The 24,168-nt window shown below is 37.0% G+C and overlaps 1 protein-coding gene across 10 annotated transcripts in view; it reads right to left on the reverse strand.

Moving 5' to 3' along the window:
- Positions 1–24,168, reverse strand: part of LOC127430781 (mitogen-activated protein kinase 10) — an 85,311-nt gene that overhangs the window by 38,340 nt on the left and 22,803 nt on the right. For 7 of the 10 annotated variants that reach the window (XM_051680839.1, XM_051680837.1, XM_051680838.1 and 4 more), the window contains exons 2-3: positions 14,397–14,468; positions 10,285–10,454 (exon numbers count right to left, since the gene is read on the reverse strand). In XM_051680839.1, coding sequence (XP_051536799.1) covers positions 10,285–10,454; positions 14,397–14,468 — 242 coding nt within the window. Of the gene's footprint in view, positions 1–10,284; positions 10,455–14,367; positions 14,469–24,168 lie in introns of all 10 variants that reach the window. The other 3 variants (XM_051680843.1, XM_051680842.1, XM_051680841.1) reach the window with 3 other exon arrangements.

Below are 24,168 nucleotides of genomic sequence, written 5' to 3' on the forward strand. Positions count from 1 at the left end.
ACCCTGTAGTGTGTGCGGTGGTGTACCAACCCCCCAGATTCAACAGGGAGTTTATTGATGAATTCATTGACTTTTTAGGGGGTATTGTCCCCAACTATGATAGAATACTAATTGTTGGGGACTTTAATAATCATGTATGCTGTCCAACGAACTCTATGGCTAAAGACTTTTTAAATCTTATTGACTATTTTGGTTTCAACCAACTGGTGAAAGGCTCTACACATATTCGTGGGCATACATTGGACCTTGTCTTGTCTCTTGGTTTGTCGATTTGTGATATTTAAATATGCAACTGTAGTTTTGCTGATCATAAATCTGTCTTGTTTTCTGTCCTGTGAAATTCTACTCTTCTGTTTGCTGGTTTCGTACATTTAGCTCTACTTCAAACTTCAGATTTTACTGCTGCATAAAAAGAGGCACTACAATCCTCAGAATTAGATTTTTCTTCATCTCACCGAAGTGTCGAGGAGCATGTTAATGTTTTTAACTCCACCTGTACAAAGATTTTGAACTCTGTTGCTCCCCTGAGGATGAAACATGATAAACCCAAATCAGCCCCTTGGTTAAATGATGATATCCGCTCTGTAAGGCGGTTATGTCGAAGATCAGAATGTAAATGGAAGAAGGACAACTTCAGGTGTCATATGAAATCCTAAGAGAATCTCTATCAAAGTTTCAGAAAGTTGTGAAAGCAGCAAGGTCTAAATATTTCTCTGATGTTATTGCCAATAATTGTCATAGACCTAGAATGCTTTTTTCAACCATAAGTTCAGTTGTCAATCCTCCTGTACATATGTCTCTTGATATGTCCCCAAAATTATGTGACCACTTCCTCAACTTTTTTTGTTGATAGGATTGCAGTGGTCAGCTCTAACATCCAGCAACCTGCGTGTGCTCCATCGGTTCCTCTTTTAGATTTGGCTACTCTATCGCAATTTGAACCCATCTTTTTTCACACTCTTAAAGAGACTGTTGTATATCTGAAGCCAACTACCTCACCTCAAGATGCTATTCCGACTCGATTCCTGAAACAAATTATAGAAACTGTCGGTCCTAGTCTATTGTCCATAATAAACGAAAGCTTGGTCACAATAACTGTACCAGAGTATTTTAAACATACAGTTGTGCAGCCTCTCCTTAAAAAAAACCTAATCTTCGGGGGCCTGGGTAGCTCAGTGGTAAAAGACGCTGGCTACCACCCCTGGACTCCTAAGCAACCAAATTGGCCTGGTTGCTAGGGAGGGTAGAGTCACATGGGGTAACCTCCTCGTGGTCGCTATAATGTGGTTCGTTCTCAGTGGGGCGCGTGGTGAGTTGAAAGCGGATGCCGCGGTGAATGGCGTGAAGCCTCCACGCGCGCTATGTCTCTGTGGCAACGCGCTCAACAAGCCATGTGATAAGATGCGCGGGTTGATGGTCTCAGACGCAGAGGCAACTGGGAGGCAAATCACGACGCGACTACGAGGACTTAAAAGCAAAGGAATTGGGCATTCCAAATTGGGTGAAAATGGGGAAAAATCCCAAAAAATAAAATAAATAAATAAACTAATCTTCTCTAATTAGGTCTAATTTTAGACCTATTTCTAAATTACCTTTTATTTCTAAGATCATGGAAAAAGCGGTACTTGCTCAGTTACAGACTTTTTTTAGATAAAAATAATATTCTTGAAGCATTTCAGTCAGGTTTTAGAACTTATCATAGCACTGAATCAGCACTTTTAAAAGTTTTTAACGATATTTTCTTAACAGTTGATGCAGGAAATCTGGCGATTCTGGTGCTGTTAGATCTTAGCGTAGCCTTTGATACTATAGATCTTAGTGTTCTCATTTCTCGCATTGAGCGGTGCATGGGTATTTGTGGAAATGATCTTAACTGGGTCAAATCATATCTCTCAAATAGAAGTTTCTCAGTTCGTCTTTGAGAATTCTCATCTGTCTCGGCCCCTCTTATTTGTGGCATTCCTCAGGGCTCTATTCTGGCCCCTGTCTTATTCTCTCTGTACATGCTTCTTTAGGAAGTGTGTTTAAGAAACATGGAGCATCATTTCACCGTTATGCAGATGATATCCAAATTTACTTACCACTGAATACGAATAAAAGGAATGCATTAGATCCCCTGCTGGCCTCTCTAAATGATGTGAAACCGTGGATGTCTTTAAACTTTTTAAGCCTCAATGACTCGAAAACAGAGCTAGTTATGTTTGGCCCTTCTGAGATGGCGGGCTCTGTCAATGTTAATTTGGGACATTTGGCCCCTTTCCTTAAATCATCAGTTAAAAATTTAGGCTTTGTATGTGACAGCGCACTTAAGTTCGATAAAAAGATAAATTAAGTCGTTAAAACTAGTTTTTTCAATTGAGACTTTTATCTAAGTTAAAGCCTTTCCTGTCTTTTAGGGATTTTGAAAAGGTTATCCATGCTTTTATTTTTTGCTCGCCTGAATTATTGCAATTCCCTCTATATAGGAATTAACAACGCTTCCCTTGCAAGACTGCAAATGGTCCAGAATGCTGCAGCCAGACTGCTGACAGGGGCCTGTAGAGTGACCATATTACTCCTATTCTACGCTCTCTTCACTGGCTGCCAGTTCCATTTAGAATTGATTATAAAATGCTTCTTTTCATTTTTAAATCCCTAAATGGACTAGCGCCTCCCTACCTTGCTGACCTGTTGCATATGCACAATCCTCAGAGATCCCTCAGATCATCTGATCAGAAGCTCTTGATAGTCCCTAGGGCTAAATTGAAGATGAGGGGCGACCGTGCTTTTGCGGTAGCTGCCCCTAAACTGTGGAACAGTTTACCTATTTATATTAGATAAGCATCAACAATACATGACTTTAAAACTAAGTTGAAAACATATTTTGTTTCACCTCAGCTTTTAATCAACCCTAGAGTTTATGCTTTGTATTTCTGTATTATTTTTGTGTTTTATGTGTATTATATTGCTATTTTTACCCTTTTGTATTGTACAGCACTTTGGTCAACATCTGTTGTTTTATAAATAACTTTGAATTGAATTGAATTGAACTAAGCCCAGCATTTGACAAAATATAGGAAAAATGAGACCTGGCATTTGAGGTGAAAATGGTTATGGTGTTTACACTCTAATTTTAAAGTGTCTTTGTACATTTCTAGACATCAAAATTCCATTTCTGTTGCTTTTAAAGACTGACTAAAGTGCATGCCAATAGTGTTCGAGAGCGGGATGTGAAGGAACAAACCATTGGTTTGACCGAATACACCCCTTTACTGAACCAGTCTTGTTCGTGAACGAACTGAATATACTGGTACATTCCTTCACGAACGAAATGAATGCATCAAGTATCTCATTCGTGAATGAGGATTGGCTGTTCGACTGAACTAGAGGAGGAGGCATGTTGTTCATTCAGTTCGTCAATCTCGTTCAACAAGAAAAGGGGTCAGATTAATTATGAATAAAAGTGAGTGATGATGACCACACATTACAATGACATACGGACTTTATTGAAACTCATAATTATTTTTTAGGCTAGTATTGTTTTTTTTTTTTTTTTTTTGTATAGCTTGATAAAAAGTTGTGCTCACGCGTTTACAGTATGATAGACATTTCTTTGTTGTCATTTGAGGGGCAACTCTTATGGTGCAATCTGCAGTGCTGAAGTCTCTTAATAGAATTGAAGATATATACATTTTAATAAAGGATAATTAGACTTGTTCTGGCCGTGAATGACTGCTTTTGGTTCAATGCAATAAAAAAAAAAAAAAAACAGTCATTTGGCAGCATATACAGCCGCAAAGGCGTAACTTACAGAAATGGTTAATTAGCATATCAGTGAACAAGTCTGAACAAATCTTTTTGGTGAATGGATTCAAAAGACTCGAGTCACTGAAATGAATTAAAATCACCACCGCTACATAACACACAGAGAAGCTTAATGCATGCTATGTATATTGTCTATTAGACAACATCATCTTGCTTTTATGGAGATAGAAACTAGATCCAGAGCTGTGCATGCAGACCTGAACACTCAAGATGCACAAACAGGAAGTGGAGAAGAAAATATTACCCACCACTCATTGCAAACCATCAGGGTACTGACGCAGATTGGCAAAAATAAACGCTAAAATCAAATAAACAAAATCGGTTTGAAACACTGGCATTTTAATTAGCTTAATTCACCTCAGGTTTGCTTTATGTGGTTCAGTAAGTGTGAAACACATGAGATGCAACCACTACATCCATTATCATTGCAACTGGTCATATAACAGTTAAGAAGACACACGTATTATAAAATAACCACATAACATTTATATTTTATATTAAGCAGCAACATTAATTTAACTTACGGGTTACAAGTCTGGAGAAATATTTTAATTGAATATATAACAAGAAAGATTTATAAGAATACATGTGGATGTAGTATATAAATGTATATATATACAGTATATATAGATATTAGGTTATTCAAAGTGCATTTATATGCATTTACACGTGATCTGGTGTGATCTTACTTGAACCCTGAAATATGCACGAAATCAAGCATTATCTGTGTTTGATGGCGTTGCAGGGTATTCCAATTTAACCATTTTGTCAAGTGAACTGAACTTTAACAGATATCCCATGCCCATTGAGTAGGGAGCAGTAAACATTGCGTAGGGACCCTGTGAATTAGAACGCAGCTATTAAAAACATGCAAGCTCATTAATTATTCAAGCCCAGTGCATGCTAAGGACACCAGCTTGGAAAAGTTAAGTAAAATTTACTTATTTAATTTACCTGTGAAATGTATTTAAATTAGCAAATAAATATGAAAAGTTTTTCTACTTTAGGATTAATCCATGATGTTGTACAGATAACAAACAATCATTAATAATATTTAATTATAAGCTAGAACATTAATTTTTACATGTTGTAATTAAGTAATAATGTAGAATTTACTTAATGTTTTGCAGGTTTGTGCTTTAACTTATTTAATGTAGAAAGTACTAAATCTTTTCTGCTATATTTACTTCACCATAAAATCTTTTTTTTTTTTTTTTCAGTGTACAGTATCTGTATTTTTGCTACTGAGGTTTAAATGAGAAATGCTATTTAAATATTGTATTGTGACACAAGGAGCTGGTCCAGTCTTTAGGAAGCATAATGGCCAAATAAAAAAGTGCATTGCAATATTTACCATATTGCATAATTTCACCAACAAAATATAATTAAAATATATTTAAAAAAAAAGAATATTGAATATATTTCACCCAGACTTACATTTTTTCTTTTTTTTTTTTTTTCTTTTTTTTTGCCAAATCAAATCAAAAACAATTATCCTCCAGTTAAAAAAGCATCATTTACACCACATCTTTATAACCACCACAGTGTCTCTCCAGAGGCCCAAAGGGGCCCTAAACAACTAACTGAATCTTCTTAACATGCTATCCCCCTAAGCGTGGCAGAAGAACAGCCCAGTTAATGCAGCAGGCAGCAGTACAGCCGTCTGTCAAAAGCACTATATTTTTACGATCAAACCAGGTACAGAAAGTGCTAACAGAGGCCATTTTGATCTGAAGACTGCTGAAGTTTATGACTGAATGATTCAAGGACTGTTGCAGGAGACCCACAGGCTTAACTGAACAAATTCTGTTTTGTAACCTTGTTAATATGCACGGGAAAAGGTTAAAGTGCCTTTGTTAAAATACATTTTTTTAAAAAAATCAAATAAACACCAAGATGACACCCACAAGGAAATGTAGCAGTGATTGAAATTCTTCTCATGGCTTTCATCTTTATGAACAGAAAGCAACAGCATGTTCTACAGTAAAAACCTTCAAAACCTCAAAATCTATATTTATCCTAAAAACAAATCAAAACTGCATTTCTATCCATCCATCCTCACATTTCCAAGCCGTAAACTTGTAATTTTTTTCATTGTACATTTCGAGGTTTTCCATGATTGTGGGAACCTTCCAACTTGTTTACGGCTAAATTTTTGTTTGAAAGAGAGAGCATCTCTTTTCATCATATCAGACTGATTCAGGCCTGTATGGATCTACCTGTAGATTACATGAGCAGACAGAGCTGTGGGGTTGGATATACAGCAGATGGCCATAGTGGAGGGGGGTGAGGTACAAAAAAAAAGGTTTTTAGGAGGGGCTAGGAAAAACCCTACATACAGACCCTAATACATGCAGGCAGGCATCCACACAAACACACATACACAACGAAAGCATTCTGAGACTAAGCAAAATCAGTCAAATTTCTTGGACCATAAAGAAAATAAAAATAGACAATAAATCTGCACAAAAAAAATAAAATAAAAAAAATAATAACCACTGTTTTTATTTACTTATTTTAAACAAAATAAAATAGCAATTTATAGTAAGCAGACAGGCCATTATCTAAGCACACAGCACAATAGTTTGTAAAGACCTTTTTTTTATTATTATCTTGGAATGGAGAGCTGATGTGTCCATGGAAACCGTGGAATGTTTCTGAGATTTTTTGGCTAATGGCAGCCATAGAAACCCATTTGTGTGAAAGATGAGGTCATGGCTGTTTCTCGGGGTGGTTAATGCTTTGTAGTATTACTCTTCAAGAGTTCTGACCACAGGCAGCTGTCACAAACTGAAGACAGCATTTCAACTACTTTATCGGCATAAAAGCCTGCTTTACACAGATGAAAAGACCTGATAAGGGCTCCATATTGACAGACACCATATTACAAATTATTAAAATTATTAATATTATTATTAAAAATCATTTTACACTTAAAAGAACAATCTATATTTGCACAAATAATTTCACTAGAGAGTTCCCATAGCAACCTTGTGTACGTAAATAAATTATCTTAACATTGACGTCTTCATAGTAAAGCTCCCTCTGCTGTAAAACAACTTTCAGTAATAATAAATACTAAATAATAGTGAATACTTTTTTAAGCAGTAATTATGAAGCCATTTATGGACCACAAAGTGTCACCTTGTGAATTAAAGGAATAGCTCACCCAAATTGCAGGCTTGTTACTCAACAAAAACCTATCGTATGTCTTCAGAAGACTTGGATTATGATGCACAAGTCGCATGGACTACTTATATTATACTTTTCTTATTCCTTTTGCTTTAAAGTAAGTCACTATCAACTGCCATTGCATTCAAATCAGAAAACGGGACATCCTTAAAAAACAATTAAACAGAGAAAAGAATACGTATGGGTTTGGAACAACAAGAGGGAGAGAAAATGAATTTAATTTTTAATTTTTTACTTTAGGGAAAACTATTCCTTTAAATGAATTAATGAATACATCCAGCGACTAAAACACAAAACATTGTACGCCCAAACCTAATGCAAAAGAAGTGGATGACAGAGTCACTGACAGCCATTGCAGAGTTTAATGACAGCTTGGTGAAATTAAACAGAGCCTTGTGCAATTAACTTTACACCAAGACATCATTGTGTTCAGCCTCCCAACCAGCTGCACAAGAGTTTAACTCAGAACCATCCTATCAACTTGTTTTTGTTCTGATCATTCTTCTTGTGCCTACGTGAATAAATGACAGAGCTTTTGTGCATGAGATTGTTCTTGTCTTGCAATAGACATTTAAATGAAGGCACTTTTTTTAGCTACAACTGGATGTCTAAGAATCGGGCTATGTTCAGAAATTAATACTAGCACAATGCTTACTGCCTATTACACAGGATTTAATGTCTACTGCCCACTATTTTTATTATAAACAGTATGTGAGAGAGTATGCGGTATGCAATGACATTCACTCCTAATTCTTGTTATCACAAGACCTCATTAGATTGCATTTTAATTCAGCAAATGGCATGCAGTTAATCTCAGAAATAGTAATATAATTATTTATTTATTGTAAAACGTCCATTCAAATAATGAAATTGTATGCATACAGAAAATGTGCATACTGTGAACAGCACATAATGCATAGTGCATACTGCAGAAATAGTACAAGTAGTATGATAGTATGGCGTTTTATACCCTCACTGTGAGGACAGATTTGTCACAGCACTCTGTGAATAAAATCGACATGCAATGCCTCTATGGGATGACAGATTGCTTGAACAGTCACCAGCACAAATGCTACCCACAGTGAAACACAAAGAAATAACATATTTCTTTTGGAACGTTTTTCAATGCGCCCAGAAAGCCCATTGAGTATGACAGCATTCTTTTGCTTCTTGACAAAATGTCTTTGCATTGCATAATGGATAATAGAATACAGAATTCAGTGTGCTACATTGCATATATTTGTCATGTTGTAGTACATTGCATTTGTCTGCATTGTTGTCACAATTACGGTTTGCTCTCTATGCATTTATACACTATGTACCTATATTATATATATATATATATATATATATATATATATATATATATATATATATATATATATATATATTCTTGGCACACACCTTCTTACCCAGTGTGCAATATAGGAAAGTTTTCTTCAAGACACAGAATCTCATTTACTGGGAGTGTGCACAGTCAGGGGACTGACATAAGTGTGTGTGTGTGTGTGTGTGTGTGTGTGTGCGTGTGCATACGTGCGTGTGCGTGCGTGCGTGTGACACGATAAATTATTAGTGACCAAACGACGGCAGCACAACGGCTTGCCAGATGCTCACATATCTGACTACCACTTTGCAGAAAGTAGCACTGCATCATCCAAATATTCAGCATTTTGCTTCCCCATATAAACAGTAGTATGATTTGATGGATGATAACCCTACTAAAAAAATTAAAATAAAAAATAAAATAAAAAAAACATTTTAAAATAGCCTAAGATGATTTGCTAGTCTTAGCTGGTTTAAACTGGTCTAGCTGCCAAAGATGAATTTTCACTATGTCTCTGAAACATCCAAATATGATCTTTTTATCTATCAAATATTAAATATTATAATTAACAAATGAGCTTATTTTATTATTATTATTATGATTTTTAATTGCATTATTTTGAAAAATGTTCCACAAACATTGCAGTTTGGTCTGGTTTTCTTGTATGTTATATATGTTATCTACTGACATTTTGAGGTTACGTAAATGAAAAAAACCTGCCAGGTGCTTTTATTTTGGTTACATAAATGTCACAAAAAAAAAAAAAAAAAGACATATTTGGGATAAGAATGTTATCTTTCCTCAAAGTTGCAGTTTGGTACAACCATTTTTGTTAATCCAAAAACGTGAACTGTACATCATGTTTTTGCTACAAAACATGTATTTTAGGCCTCTATGTTTTTAAACAGTTGTAGCAAAATGCACCATTGTAAACACTGTAACTGTGTAAAAACATTTTGTGCTTGCTGGTAAAGCTAACAAGCTAAAGCTAACAGACCTTTTCCATGTTCTTTATTCCTCTGCAGTGTCATCAGGCTCCGTGGAAGACATGTGACTTTGCACAGTCCAGTTAAACTGTCCTTCTCTCTCTCTCTCTCTCTCTCTCTCTCTCTCTCTCTCTCTCTCTCTCACACACACACACTCTCCAGGGGGATGATGTGGCATTTGTAAGGCTAATACAGCTGCCATGCTACATCATGTGACTGCTGCTGAGGAGAGTTAGCTACAGTAAATTAGATTGGGACTGTCCGTCCAGCAGGCAGCATGGTTACTGCAGCCAGCGAACCAGCCAGAACACATCAACAACACTATTAACAGTCCACTCCCGCTTCCACTGCCTGCTTCACTGCCTTTGGAACTGACACACAAACAAAGAGGAATGGTGGAAAAAAGAGAGGCCCTGGTCGAATGACAGCTAGACCTTGATAATGATAGAGATCTTCAAAGGAGCCCTCATCCAGACTTCTTATAATCTCCTGGGAGAAGGGGTCATTGGAAAAGTGTCAAAGAGACACATTTGTATCTGTAGATCACCTTGGCATTTTCATTGTAAAGATCACGGGGTTTGGTTTTGAGAAGCACAATGTTCTTTTCTAAAGAGAGCTTGGGAAGTTGATTTTGGATCCAAATTAGCTGACGTCTGCTGAGGACTACAATCCATCACACAGCTCCCAAGAATCACTCTTAAAATTTAAAGCCTTAATCAGAAAGATCATTCAAACAATATTATGTCAACTAGACTAGAAAATTTTAATGATGCATGGGCATGCATATCTTGCCGGGTGTTGCGGGTGCTTGCAGGGTGTTGCTAAGCAGTTGCTGCATTCTGAATGGCTGTCAGCATGTTAGTATGCAGTTGCTAGGGTGTTCTGGGTGGTTATAGAAATAGTGCATTAGAAAACACCAATAATAAAAGCCACATATCACAATGAAAAGCAGAGTAAAGCATCATGGGTACTCACCACACTATTCCCTGAGCCCCAGAACCGATGGGCTTTAGATTTTGGTACCGTTTGAGAACTGTGAAGGTGGAATCTCCTACTTCCACGCTGTAGAACTGGTTGTCCACTTTACTTTTGCTCATGTTGTAATGTTGGGCAATATAAGACACATCAACTTGTTTGCCAAACCCCTGCATGGACAGAAAGATGGATTTATGAGCTAATAACTCTATGGGGACTTTCAGAACATCTTTTATAAAACCTGTATAAACTTCAAAATCCCATTTAACACTTTAAAACCAGACAAATAAATTATTGTTTTTTGCTGTTCGATTGTCCTTATGTGATTCTGAAATCTAGGTCAGACCACTTTTTGGCATCCTAAACTAAATTAAAATAATTAAATGACATATGTAATTATAAATGAGTAAGGACAATGGTTTCCTATAAGAAACTGGAGTAGATAACACAACAAAGTTTTACAGCAACAAGCTAGAATTTACTCAAGGATGTCAAATATATAAATTAGGCCAATGTGGGTACTGATAAATGAGACACAGAAAATTTGTTTGTTGGGTCACATTTTATATTAGGTGCCTTTAACTACTATGTACTAACATTAAAATACATACAATACAATGTATTTACTGTGTAACTTCATGTTGTTTTTCAAAAATCTCACAAGATTCACATTTGCTTCTACTGAGGTTTAGGTATGGGTAGGTTTAGGAGTAGGGTTAGGTGTAAATGTAATTAAATGCAGGTACTTTAAACTTAAGTACAATGCAACAACACATATGTACATAACAAGTACATTGTATCAAATGCTTAAGCACATAGTAGTTAAAGACACGTACAGTAATATAAAGTGGGGCTGCTTGTTGTAAAAACAACCCACTAATATTCTAAAACTGCTATACAACAAGTTTCAATCCTATTTGACTGGACAAGCTGTCAGTATGTTTACATGCACAGTGTATAATCAAGCTACAACAAATTTTTTGCATAGTCAAGCTACAGTTGTCATCTGTCTGTCCAAGTATGCATGACAATGCAAAATCGAATTTTTAAAGCAAGGACGACAAATATGCCGGGTTAAATACCTCTATGCATGTGCAAAACGCAGTTGTGATGTGTACACATGCTGGACGAAGCCAAGTTTTAATCGCATTGAATACGTTTACAAATGTTCAATAAGAACAAACAATGTATGAATACAATCACTGAGTCATAAAGACAAGTACAGGTGAAGGAAAAAATTAAACAAATAAAATAAATAAAAATTAATAAAAAATCTTTTTTAAATATGCATAAATTTATATATAAATGTATATATAAAGAAGATAAAGAAGACAAATATTCTGAAAAAATAAAAATAAATATATTTTTAACATATAAAAGATGCCTTTTTTTATATAAGCTATGGGTCAGGAAAGTTCTCATTTTAGCATATAAGCAAGGATATACCATTTTTAATAATAACGCATATTAACTCTTAATGCATTTATTGCTAAAACTTAATTATAAAAGTAAAATAAGTTGTTACAACCACTCAATGATAACTGAAAGTCAGATATACGCAGCTGATAATGTGTCATTTGTAATTTTACATTCTGCATTAATGGCACTAATGCTAATGCTAGTATACTTAGCTTGCCCATAGAATGCACCTGTTAACTGTTTTATGGTATTGTATGATGGAATGTGTGAAAACACTCCACGTAAGATCATGAAAAAGTTTTTTATACTTGTTTTACGAAAGTAAGACATTAATTGCTACTGCAAAGATGGGTGATATACATTTACATGTATGATGTAAGTGTTACTATGGCAGATAAGTGGATTACGGCCCTGGTATACTTTGTTTTTCTGTATTCCAGATCAGATCGCGTTGCATTTCTGAGTGTACTCTTCTGACTGCGAACAAATAAGAATGCGTTTGACGCATGCCCACTACAGCTGCTTTATGATACTCTTTTAGTACAGTCAATGGCTGGTGAATGCGCCCATGATGCTCACAGATGAGGACCACGGGTCAAGAAAATTTGGGCCCTGAAAATGTCAGGGTGCGTGGACTTCGCTGATGATGAAATTTGCATCATGCATACTGTGCGAGGAGCGATCAGCAATGCGGACAACCGAAGTATGCTAAGGCCTTTAGTCAATGGGCAGAATACAGACAAAAGAATGTGTCACAGGTATAAATGGCTTACAGACTGCTGATCTTTCCAAAAATTTACATTTCTAGCATTCACCATGTGTCCCTGTGTTCCAAAAGGGATAAATCTGCCTCCGATGGGCAGCTTGAAGGGAGAATAATCACGATACCCATGCTGTAAAATCGCATCAAACAAAATTTCCAATAAAAAATAATTAAAATGTGAGTTCTGAATAAATGTTATTTTTGAGCCCGTAACTTTCAGCCCTCCAAAGCTCTCATAGTGGATGGTAAAGTCTATGACAATAACACACCCTGTGTTGTAGTTGCTCTTCTTCTCTGCTTTCTGTTGCATTCGACTTCCGGGATAATTACATGCTGTGTGGCACCTCTGTTTCTCGGGGCATGCACATACACATGCACATGCATGCTGGATGGAACCAAACTACAATCGCATTAGGTCTATAAGTTCGATTTCACAAAAATTGGACCAGTATGATTTCAGTAGGACTAACGCATTTACATGAGATTTAAAAAAGGTTTTGAAAAAGGAATTGTTGTTTTAGTCCAACTGTAAATTCCAAACCAAACTTTTAAAGTGCATGTAAACATACTGAAACAGTCAGTACTCCATTTCTCTATGTTTCAATAAGTTTGTTACATAGAATTCCAATTGTGACCAACATTGTAATTGAGCTGGCCATATTGTGTCTGAAATGTCAGTAAGTGGATACATACTTCGACAGCTGTGCTGGCATTCAGTACAAGACAGCAAAATTAATTAAACTTGAATAATAACAGGGATGCAGAGGACATGAAATATGCATTTTTCAACATACACACACATAGATCAACAACTAGCAAAAATCACAAGTACAGCTTAGCACAACAAACTAAAATAAGTAACTCAATTTCAACATGATTAGCCTTGAGTTGCATCCTCAAAGTCTAGGATTCCATTTAGAAATGGCACAAATTATTGATCCAACTACCTACAATTCCAGTCCAAAGGATCTAATCTATGCTTGATTGAAGATCTCAGATCTCAGACTATAATATAGTTAAACTATCAAGGTTATTAGAGAACTTCTGCCAGTGTTAGCACAAGGGCTAGCTGTGAAACCGACTGTCACATAGTGAATATATTCATGGCTATATCAAGGGAGGAAGCTGTCTACATAATTTCATAAAGCTAAAATGGTTTTTAAAAAGAGATGAATATGAAGAGACAGCAATATGCAAATACAGTATATAGTATGTGTGTGCATGTGCTTCATACTCTCATCATGGGAGTTGACCTTCTCTGCAGTGCCCCACTATTAAACTGGCTGGGCTAATCTACAGCTAATGAGCTAAGATTTGCGGTAATTGCTACCTTATATTTAAACATGTAATGGGGAACATGAAATGTTTTGGTTTCAGTAACATGGTAAGACTTACAGTACTAGCTCTGTTTCAAAACCTAGTGACCTGCCTACCTAGACAGAATTTCAAGGTATCACAGGCGTGCTACTAAACACAAAGGTTGCTCAAAACATGAACGCATGACTCATGTTAAGCCAACTAATCAAGAGCCCACAATCTAAGGAAGATGTACATAGATCTAGAAAAGCCTACAGTAAAACTTAAATGAGGTTAAAATGATCCCTTGTGATGTCAATTCAGATACATTTAACAAAGCTTTGGACAAATTGTTTTTCATTTCAATCATGAATCTGAATGACTGCATTGATTTAAGGAAATACCTCCATGCGTTTTTAAAGTGATCTTAAGATGTTTTTAATGCATTTTGGGAAACTCGACCCTGAATGGCTTGGAATGCTGTGAGATATTGATCCTATAAGCTGTACATCTTCCTTATGGGCCCAGACACACTGTCACCAGATCAGCATTTGTTTCAGACAGTGGAACATGAAGGGGAGAATGGAAGTGAATGAATACTCTACCTTTTAATTTACCTGAATGGAACACACACCTGACAAAAGGCAATCTTCACATCCAGAACTGGAGCACTGCAGTTATAGAAAAAACGTCTGTTCATAAATACCTGAAACACAGAGATAAAAGACAAAGAATAGGCTATGATTTAACGCTAGCATTGGTGCCCCCTAAAAACGAAATAGGTGCATGATGCCCTTTTATTTACAAACATACTGTAAAAGGTCTATATTGTGTCCTTAGGACCTTTGTCGTAATAACCTGATCTTTCTTTATAAGATATGATGCTTTTGCAGATAAAGAATGCACAATATTTAAGATAAGATCATACAAATTTTCTTTCCTAAAGATAAAATCTTTTGCTCTCTCTTCACTGAAATTGTGGTGGCAAGATCTTTGCTATGTTCCATAAAGCTCATTTCATCTCCCTAGATGTCCATGAGGCATGAACTATATGCACGAATGTCGTGATTTCTCAAGATGTTTTTTTTTTTTCAGATTATTATCTCCTGTGCTGAATGAGACAGCGTGATAGGAAACTGAGATAAACAACACATTTTCACATGTCTACCATCCCATTCGCTGTATTAAACCCTCAGCCCTGTGCATATAACTGCTCTAGGTGCAGTGAGAATCTATGCAATAGCTCTGTGTATGTGTTCAGGACAGGCATTCCAAAAAAAGTTAGTGTCATCCAGAAGTCAAAGACGGGGGAGGATCTATCCAACTGGTCTAAAGGACCTTTCTGGCTGCTTTGGCAAAGTAATCAGTATTAAAATATCGAATAGTCATAATATATATGACATTATTGGTATCAGGGAGTGTTAGTGTGTTTTTATTTTTAATTATCAGTAAATGTTACAAAACAGTTATCCATCAACTAAGGTCTATTAACTGTTAAAATGTTCTAATTTCAGTATTTGATTTCACTTGGTGTGAATGGTATTTATTTATATTTTTTTTATATTTTGTTATCAGTTATTTGTATTAGCCACATCATACCGTTTATGGTATTGGTCATATCATATCGGTTAACAGTATTGGCCATATCATATTGGTATCGTCAATTTCATATAGGTTATCGGTATCGGCCATATCATATCGGTTTATCATATCGGCCATTGTATCCGTTAACGTATCACCCATATCATATAGGTTATATGTATTGGCCATATCATATTTGTTATCATATCCGCCATATCATATCAGTTACCGTATCTACCATATCATAAATGTTATTGTGTCGGCAATATTGTATCGTTTATCATATCACCCAAATCATATTGGTTATCAGTATTGGCCATATCATATGGGTTATCTGTATCAGCCATATCATATCTTTTATCGAAATCGGCCATATCAAATCTGTTATTTGTATTGGCCATATCGTATCGGTTATCGGTATCGGCCATATCATACTGGTTATCATATCGGCCAAATCATATTGGTTATCGTGTCACCCATGTAATTTAGGTTTTATTTATCGGCCATATCATATTGGTTATTGTATCAGCCATATAATATACTGTAAGTTATCAATATCATCCATATCATATTGGATATCAGTATTGGCCATATTATATCGGTTATCTGTATCAGCCATATCATATCTGTTATCAGTATTGGCCACATCATATATGTTATTTGTATTGGCCATATAATATCTGTTATTGATATCAACCTTCATATGGGTTAACAATAAAAAATGCAATATGTCTATAGTGCAAGTACAATATATCATACAGGCTAATCAGTCAGTCAATATTTGGCCATTTTGAGATGACTGACACCGGCTAATAAAATAAATAAATAAAAAAATAAATAAAAAACTGCCCTTAATTAAACCTCAAGGAACATTTTTAAATTATTAAAAAAAAAACAAAGGCATGTCATGACCCCTTCAGAATCATTGATGGTTTTGAGTGGCAGTGTACAGTTGTGTGTGTAAATGGCATGAGAGCTGCCTACAGCCCTGTGTGCTTGTAAAATATATGACATTAACAGTGATGCCATGAAAGCACACACAAAGACCTGCACTGCACTGATGCTGAAGCAGGCTGCTCTAAGACAAACAGCATTATTGGATACGGTGCAGCTTTATGATATCCTCCGTATTGACTAAAATATGAAACCACTCGATATGATGAAAACAATGATCCAGAGAGAAAGAATGAGAGGGAGAGTAACAATGCTTAAAATTACACCCTAAATAGCTCACGTTACACTAATTATGCTGATGTTAAATGCCTAATTACTATTTTACTTTATATTCAAATAACGGTGCAGTACAGACCTGTTAACTTCTGATCAATACAGAATGATTTTGTTAAAATCTTTACTGCAAACAGATAATTTTGCTAAAATATCTCATGCAGCTGATATTCCACAATAAAAATGTTTTAATGTGCTAACATCATGTGGTAACATACTGTATAAGGGGACGTTCGTTTTTGCATCCGTCCGGGCTGTTTTTCAAAAGTTGTTCTATGTAAACACATGCTAGAAGGACGTCTTTGTCCGATGCGCCGCGTCTCGCTGTTTTTTTCGGCATCTCACACAGTAGTGCCGTATTTTTAGACACTGTGTCAGGTTAAAGAAAAACATCATTTTTAAAAATTTTATATATTCATAGCACTGCAGCTTTTTAATCACAACATCGCATTTGGTCTGAATGGCTCCTAAATTACTGGTGTTATTCCGGTCAAAAGTATTATTTATTATGACTAAATCAACCTGTATGCATTGTTACACCAACAAAAGTAATTTTTTAAGGTTAGAAATAGTAGAAATAGATCAAATGCAGGTTACCACTTTTTAAAGTGTATAAGCGAACATCATTCCAGGGCTAAAAATGAAATGTTTTTAATTTAGGTTCGTTCTGAGCAAAAACAGCCTCCTTTCCAAAAGGTTACCGGTAAAAAAAAAAAAAAAAGGAAAAAAAGAACGGTTAATAACGTTCTTTTAAACTCTTTTAAACACTAGGCAATGCTAGGGGGTCGATGAAATACCAATTGCAGTGTTGCCAGGTCTCGCAAGAGAAACAAGCAACATGGTCTGGAAAAACAAGCCCAAAATAAGCCACTTGTCTCACCAAAATAAGCGAAAATAAGCCATTTTTTTTTTCCTGTGTGGTGGATTTATCGGCATAGAAATCATAATAAGCAGTTAATTAACTGTTAAGTATAATTTTATTTACAAATCTGCTTCTGAGTCAAAACCCGGCAGCATCAAATCTGTATGATCGCAGCTGTGGTAATTCATCAAATATTTTTAAATATATAATATAGGGGCTTGGGTAGCTACCACCCTGGAGTCGCGAGTTCGAATCCAGGGCATGCTGAGTGACTCCAGCCAGGTCTCCTAAGCAACCAAATTGGCCTGGTTGCTAGTGAGGGTAGTCTTGAGGGCAGATTGACTGTCTCAGACGCGGAGGCAACTGAGATTCGTCCTCTGCCTCCCGGATTGAGTCACTACGCCACCACGAGGACTTAGAGCACATTGGGAATTGAGCATTCCAAATTGGGGAGAAAAGGGGAGAAGAAAAAAAAGTATTATATTAAAAAAAAAATTGCGAGATTTACGCTGCTATATAAGGTGGAAATACGTCATCACAGTCTGTGAAAAAGGTCTATTGAGCTTTCAAAAAATAAATAAATAAATAAATACAGAACTGAGCTCAGGAGACACACAGCAATCTGAATAGAATATCCTTGGGGTTTCCATCAGATGAATAGTCCCAAGGCAGGTTAGGATCCATCAGATTTCAGTAGTCTAAAGCCACGCAAATTGAGATATGCTTGAGATATTCTTATACTCATAAACAACAACGACAACATTTTCCTGTTTGGGTGAACTACTCCTTAAACTGACATTATTTCATATGATCAACACGAAATTAGACATCATCAATTGCTTAGATCAACTGGGATTAATATAATCATAAACCCACTGTAGCACCGTTATTCAGTAAATATTGACAGCTTGGTTGAGCCATGCAGAAATATTGTATATAAAGAGGAGGGCACAGCAAGGTTAGAGGCGGCAGGTTTGATGAATGAGACCAAGAACAGATCAGGAACCTTGATAAAGGAGTGATGAATTACTGAGTTCAAATACGACATTAACAGATGAAAAGATGCAAGCAGAGAGCAGGAACTCTGGCTTCCGAAGTCTACAAAAAGGGTATCTATCTATCCATCCATCCATCCATCCATCCATATATATATATATATATATATATATATATATATATATATATATATATATATACACACAGTACTGTGCAAAAGTCTTAGGCACATAAGATGTTTCACAAAAACATTTGTCTTAAGATGGTTATTTATATCTTCAGCTTTAGTGTGTCAACAGGAAATATAAATGTTAGACTCCCAAACATTACTTTTGCAAATAAAAAAGATTAGAATAGAAGAACAGGGAGCCCTGCAACAGATGTCATGGCCCCCACAAAGCCCCCCACTGAACATTGTTTCAGTCTGAGATTACATAAACAGATGGAAGCAATTGAGACTAAATATATAGAAGAACTGTGGTAAATTCTCCAAGAAGCTTGGAACATCCTATCTGCCAACAACCAAGAAAAACTGTGTCCAGGTGACCTAGGAGAATTGGTGCTGTTTTGAAGGCAAAGGTGGTCGCACCGAATATTGATTTAGCTTTTGTATGTTTACTGGACTTTGTATGATATTAAGTGATAAATGAAAACTATTTAGTTTTCACAAGTGGCTAAAACTTTTGCACAGTACTATATATACAGAGCCCTTCTATCATGGGGAGCCATCAAGGTTAGCAACAAAATGCATATTGCGCGGGTCCCCTAAATACCTTCAAGAGACAGTATTTTTTTTATGGATGTCTCTAGTGGAGAAAACTGCTTTTGTGAGGAAACAGCTCATCACTTAATGAACTGACTGTCTATCTGCTAATTTTCAACATGTTTTACACTAAAGAATCCTTTTGGAATTATGTATGAAGTTTACTATGATAAAATTGCTGTATAAGAGAAGACACAAGCTGGGTTTCCATCGAACTATTTTTATGTGCATTTTGAAATTGCACATAAGAAATCCTGAATGGAAACGCTTGATATGCTAATAAACTTTCTAAATTTGCATAAAATTTAATGCGCTAGGAGGAGGTGGATTTTCTAGAGTTCCGCATTAGTTAAAATGCGCATTAGGTGATGGAAACAGTTTATTCACAAAATGATGACGTGTTCTGACCATTCGTGCATGTGTTATGAGTGTGCAATAGCTTGATGTGACTGGCCCAACAAAAGGACAGACCTTGGCACACAATTCTTTGCACATATCCCTTGTCATTCGGAAGTGTTTAACCCACAGCTGCTCATCAGAGTGGGTCCTTACAATCCACCAGAACAGTTTTGAGACTGCAGAGACTGGCGGCATGCGGGCATCACAGCCATTTCAGCCCCTTTACAGAATATCAAATATTTCTCACTTAAAATTAGATACTTTCTCCAATCTTGCAAATAAAACTCTCCCCGAAGCAGGGGGTCATTCAGCTGCTCCATCATGACGAGGCGGCTCCCACATGAAAATGTCCAATTTTTTTTAAATATCCTAGCAACAGACAATTTTGCAACAGGTGTGTCAGTTTACGGCTCTCCCCATTCATTTGTATGGTATCTGCAAACTGAGATTTGATGTTTTTGGTTTGTCGAAGCAAACCAGCCAAACTTTGACCCTTTGACTCACCATGGGTAAACATGATATTTAATAAAGAATTTAATAAAATCTATCTTCAGACCTGTCAAAAGAGTGATGTGAATGTGTGTGTCTACTTTAAAAAAAAAAAAAATCTCTTTTACACAGGTGGTGGTGAGGGTTAGGGTAGACATACTGAGCTGAACAAACAGGTACCTTCAGAGCTTCAATGAATCAAAACCTCTGAGTCTCTGACAGATGGAGAATGTACATCATCACAATACACCACCCATCTCTCTTTCTTTCTCTCTTCAACTCAGTTTCACTGTTCTCACAGAGAACCTTGAGATTAATTAGTCTATTGTGTCCACAGCTCTTGTGCTAATTAACACTGATGATTTGTCAGAGGGATCAAATGCTAATCTGCCCTGCTAATGTGGAGGACAGCGCTTAGACTAGCATCTTCAAGTTAGCATGTGTTAGCATCTCCAAAGTTAGCACCTTCACATTCACCAGGACAAGATACTGTGTGTTCAGAGTTAAAATTTTCAGAATGTTAGGGGAAATGTGAAGTTAGTTTAATCGTACAGTACATTTAAGTGTTACAGTGTTCATTAACATCTGCTCTAGAATAGCAACCGTAGTTTGACGGTGATATTTTAAGAAGACTAAACCAGATGTAAAACACATAAGGCTCCTCATTACCATGGTTTGTGGTATTGTTTTATGAAAATTAGCAGCTTAAGCACATTTAAAAACTATAACTACACCTACCAATTGATGTCATAAAATTGTAGCTAATTTGCATTGTCTTTGGAAATGCACAAATAAGAAACGAAAAAGCGAAAATAGCTAAATAAACAGATAAAAAACAAATAATAATCTCACACAAATTTTTTTTTCAAATTGACAGACCCTCGCTATGGACCTCTGCTTTTGAATTAGAATCAACTCTTCATCCTTAAAATAAAATAAGACATGCTGGAGACCCTTTGGGAATCTGAAGTGATTATAACATGCAATGATATCTCCTGGGCCAGAATGTCACATCTGCACTGATGAATCTAGAGAGGTAATATATTTGGTTTTAGCCTAATGGTACTCCCTCTGTGAGCAAGCAGTCCATTTTTGTAATTTATGATTTTTTAAGCACCATCAAACAGAACAGAATAATATTATCTGAAACACAGCTGTCACTTCTCGGCATTAAATACTGCCTGATGTCTTCATTAGTTGGTGGATCTTCATGGTTTCAGCTAAAGCCTGTGTCACTAAGGCTGGGCCCCATTGCACAGGCTACTTATGCTAAGCACTAAAAGTATGAACTTCACTGGTGATGGGAATGTATACTTTTGAGTTACGTAGCAAGGCAGTGTGCCAATTTTAGGACATACTACACCATCATAAAATGCATTATACCACAGACACCCTTGTCGAGTACTGTTGCGTTTGCATGCGTTGGCATCTATCTAAATTCATTTACTTAAAATGTATAATTACACTACATTTAGGTTCATTCATTTAAAAATTGCTGTGCCAGCTTCAGCCTTACTTTTCTCACCAACCAAAAAAGTCTAAACAGAACTGTCACAAACTACTCATCCATTGTGCAAAGTAGACAATTAGTACAAATGCACACTTTAATAATCAACTGGAAAAAGTGCATTAGGCCTATATCATCCAGCAAATTCGAATCTCACTTACTATTCAGAACAGATAGTATGCAAACTGTAATGCTGAAAACATACTTTATATACACAGACGTGTACGCAGTCCCGTTGCATACACTTAAACGTGCATCTTTGCGCCACTGTGGCAGTAACAAACCTCAATACTCAAGGGGTTGATAGAGTTACCTTCAAATGTCTGTGCCATTAAACTAGATGTGTTTAGGTAGCTAGCTATAAACCTTTGACAGTTTAACTAACTTTAACTAACCAGCTCAGCAAGATTATCTTCAAAATGTTGTTCAAACAGTAGAGTAATTTATATGAAAGTGTAAATAGAGTCATTAAGGCTATAGTCCAAAATACCGGAAGAAAATTAGCATTTTCTTGCCTTGGGTTGCCTCTGGATTTTCCTGTGGGTTTTTATAATGGTAGTTTTAGATTTTGAAGTCACCATGTTTTTAAAAAATTGACATACAGCTAATAACTTACCAGATAAGGAGTGTAGGTACCTGACAAAATGGAAAAACATTGTGGTCCTTATCTAGCTACTTGTTAGCAACTTTTATTAAAAACATGGCAGCTTAAAAATTCACATTTAAGGTGTGTGTAATTTATGTTGTAAAAGTATCTTCAAGTAATGTTTACCACAGACTTTATTTTACTAATAAATTGAAATATCCACAGCAAATTAGCCTTCTGGGTTTGCCTACAAATTGACATCATGGCTGAGCAGCCAGAGGTTCTTTTATATATTGAGATCACAACCTCCGCAGCTCTTACAATAGGCGAGAGCGTAATGGTCAACTAGCATGTTACGACAGTTAGTCACCATTTGCAGATACCATATGAATGAGTGGGGAGAGCCGTAAAGTGACACCTACCTGTTGCAAAATAGTCCATGACTTAGTCCATAAAAACAGCAATTTATTGAATTAAACTCCACACACAGTTCATTCCTAAAGGATTGTTTAGTGTAAGATTAGCTGAAAAGCAGTCAATTCATTAAGTGATGAGCTGTTTCCTCACAAAAGATGTTTAATCAGCACACTGAGACATCTCCTCCATAGACTTTGTAGCATCTGGACCAATCAGACACACAATTACAAGCAAAGGTCCAAGTAGGCCCAAGCAGACTCTGAGATGTCTGCTCTCCCACTAATCATTATCAGCTCTTACTCTCCCTTTGCTGACACTGGTCCAGCAACTAGTGGACCTCAGAGACATTCCAGGTGGGGGAAGGTAGCCACATGCAAAAGCAAAGGAATGTGGCTGAGAAGAAACTCACTCCATTCCCCCATAGGAAAGACACATAAAGCCCATAAAACAGACTTTTCTTCATTAATTTATAGACAAGTGTTCTATAAATGAACATGCATATCCTCAGGAAATTGTGTGTATGATTATTACTGTCTCGTATAGTGTCTTTTGTACTGTATACCGTTTTGTGCATGTGTGGCAGTGGGGGCATGGTTAAGCATCCGTCCGGAGAGAGAGAAAGCGGTAAGGGCGCTTGCACCTGAGCTAGATTATGTTTAACACCTGTCTCTAATTCCAGTGAGCATGGGGAGAGCGGCATATAACCAGCCATGCCACCAGCAGCAGGGAGAGAGAGTCTGGCACAAAGAAGGCCACGGTGCTCCTGAAGCTGTTACGTTTAACCTGTTATGTTTATGAAGCTGACGTGTTTAAATGACTACGTGTTTATGAAGCTGATGTGTTTAATGCCTACATGCCTGTGAAGCTGATGAGTTTGTGAAGTTGTAAAGCACTGAAGTGGCCTATTAAAAGTCCTACCTGAGCCAGGAAAAACCTGCTTCCCTGTGTTCTCCTTCCCACCAGTTGTGAAGCTGTTCTACACTGGTGCCAAAACCCGGGATCATTGAGGTACGCCCCATGGAGCCCTCCCAGTTGGCCGAGATCCTCCACTCCCTCGCCAGCCTACATCAGAACCACCAACAATCCCTTCTTTAGCTCTGCCAAGACCAGGATCGCCACTTCTTTGAAATCCTGCGAGCTCAAGCAGAGGACCGGCATGTGATCTGGAGCCTTCTTGGCCAGGAGAGAGTCCTGGCTGCAACCCCGGACAACAGTAGCCCCCTGCCCCCACCCACGCTCCTGAAAATGGGGGTGGAAGACGACACAGAGGCTTTTCTTGACCTTTTTGAGTGGATGGCTGAGGTCTGACTTAAGTGACTACAGCTCCTTCCGCTCTTGTCCAGGGAAGCCCAGCTTGCTGCCCAACAGCTGCCGGCAGCTAACCTCCTAGCCTGTGACGACCTGAAGAAGGCCATCCTGTAGCGGGTGGGTCGAAGTCCAGAGCAGTACCGGTAACTCTTCCGGACCTTGAAGCTGAGGAAGTCCGACCGCCCGTTTGCCTTTTCCCAACGGCTCCAAGACGCATGCCGGAAATGGCTGCTGGCGGGGAACCGCAACGTCATGGGAGTCATCGATCAAG

The sequence above is a fragment of the Myxocyprinus asiaticus genome, chromosome 40, assembly GCF_019703515.2.
Source record: "Myxocyprinus asiaticus isolate MX2 ecotype Aquarium Trade chromosome 40, UBuf_Myxa_2, whole genome shotgun sequence".
Classification (NCBI taxonomy): Eukaryota; Metazoa; Chordata; class Actinopteri; order Cypriniformes; family Catostomidae; genus Myxocyprinus; species Myxocyprinus asiaticus.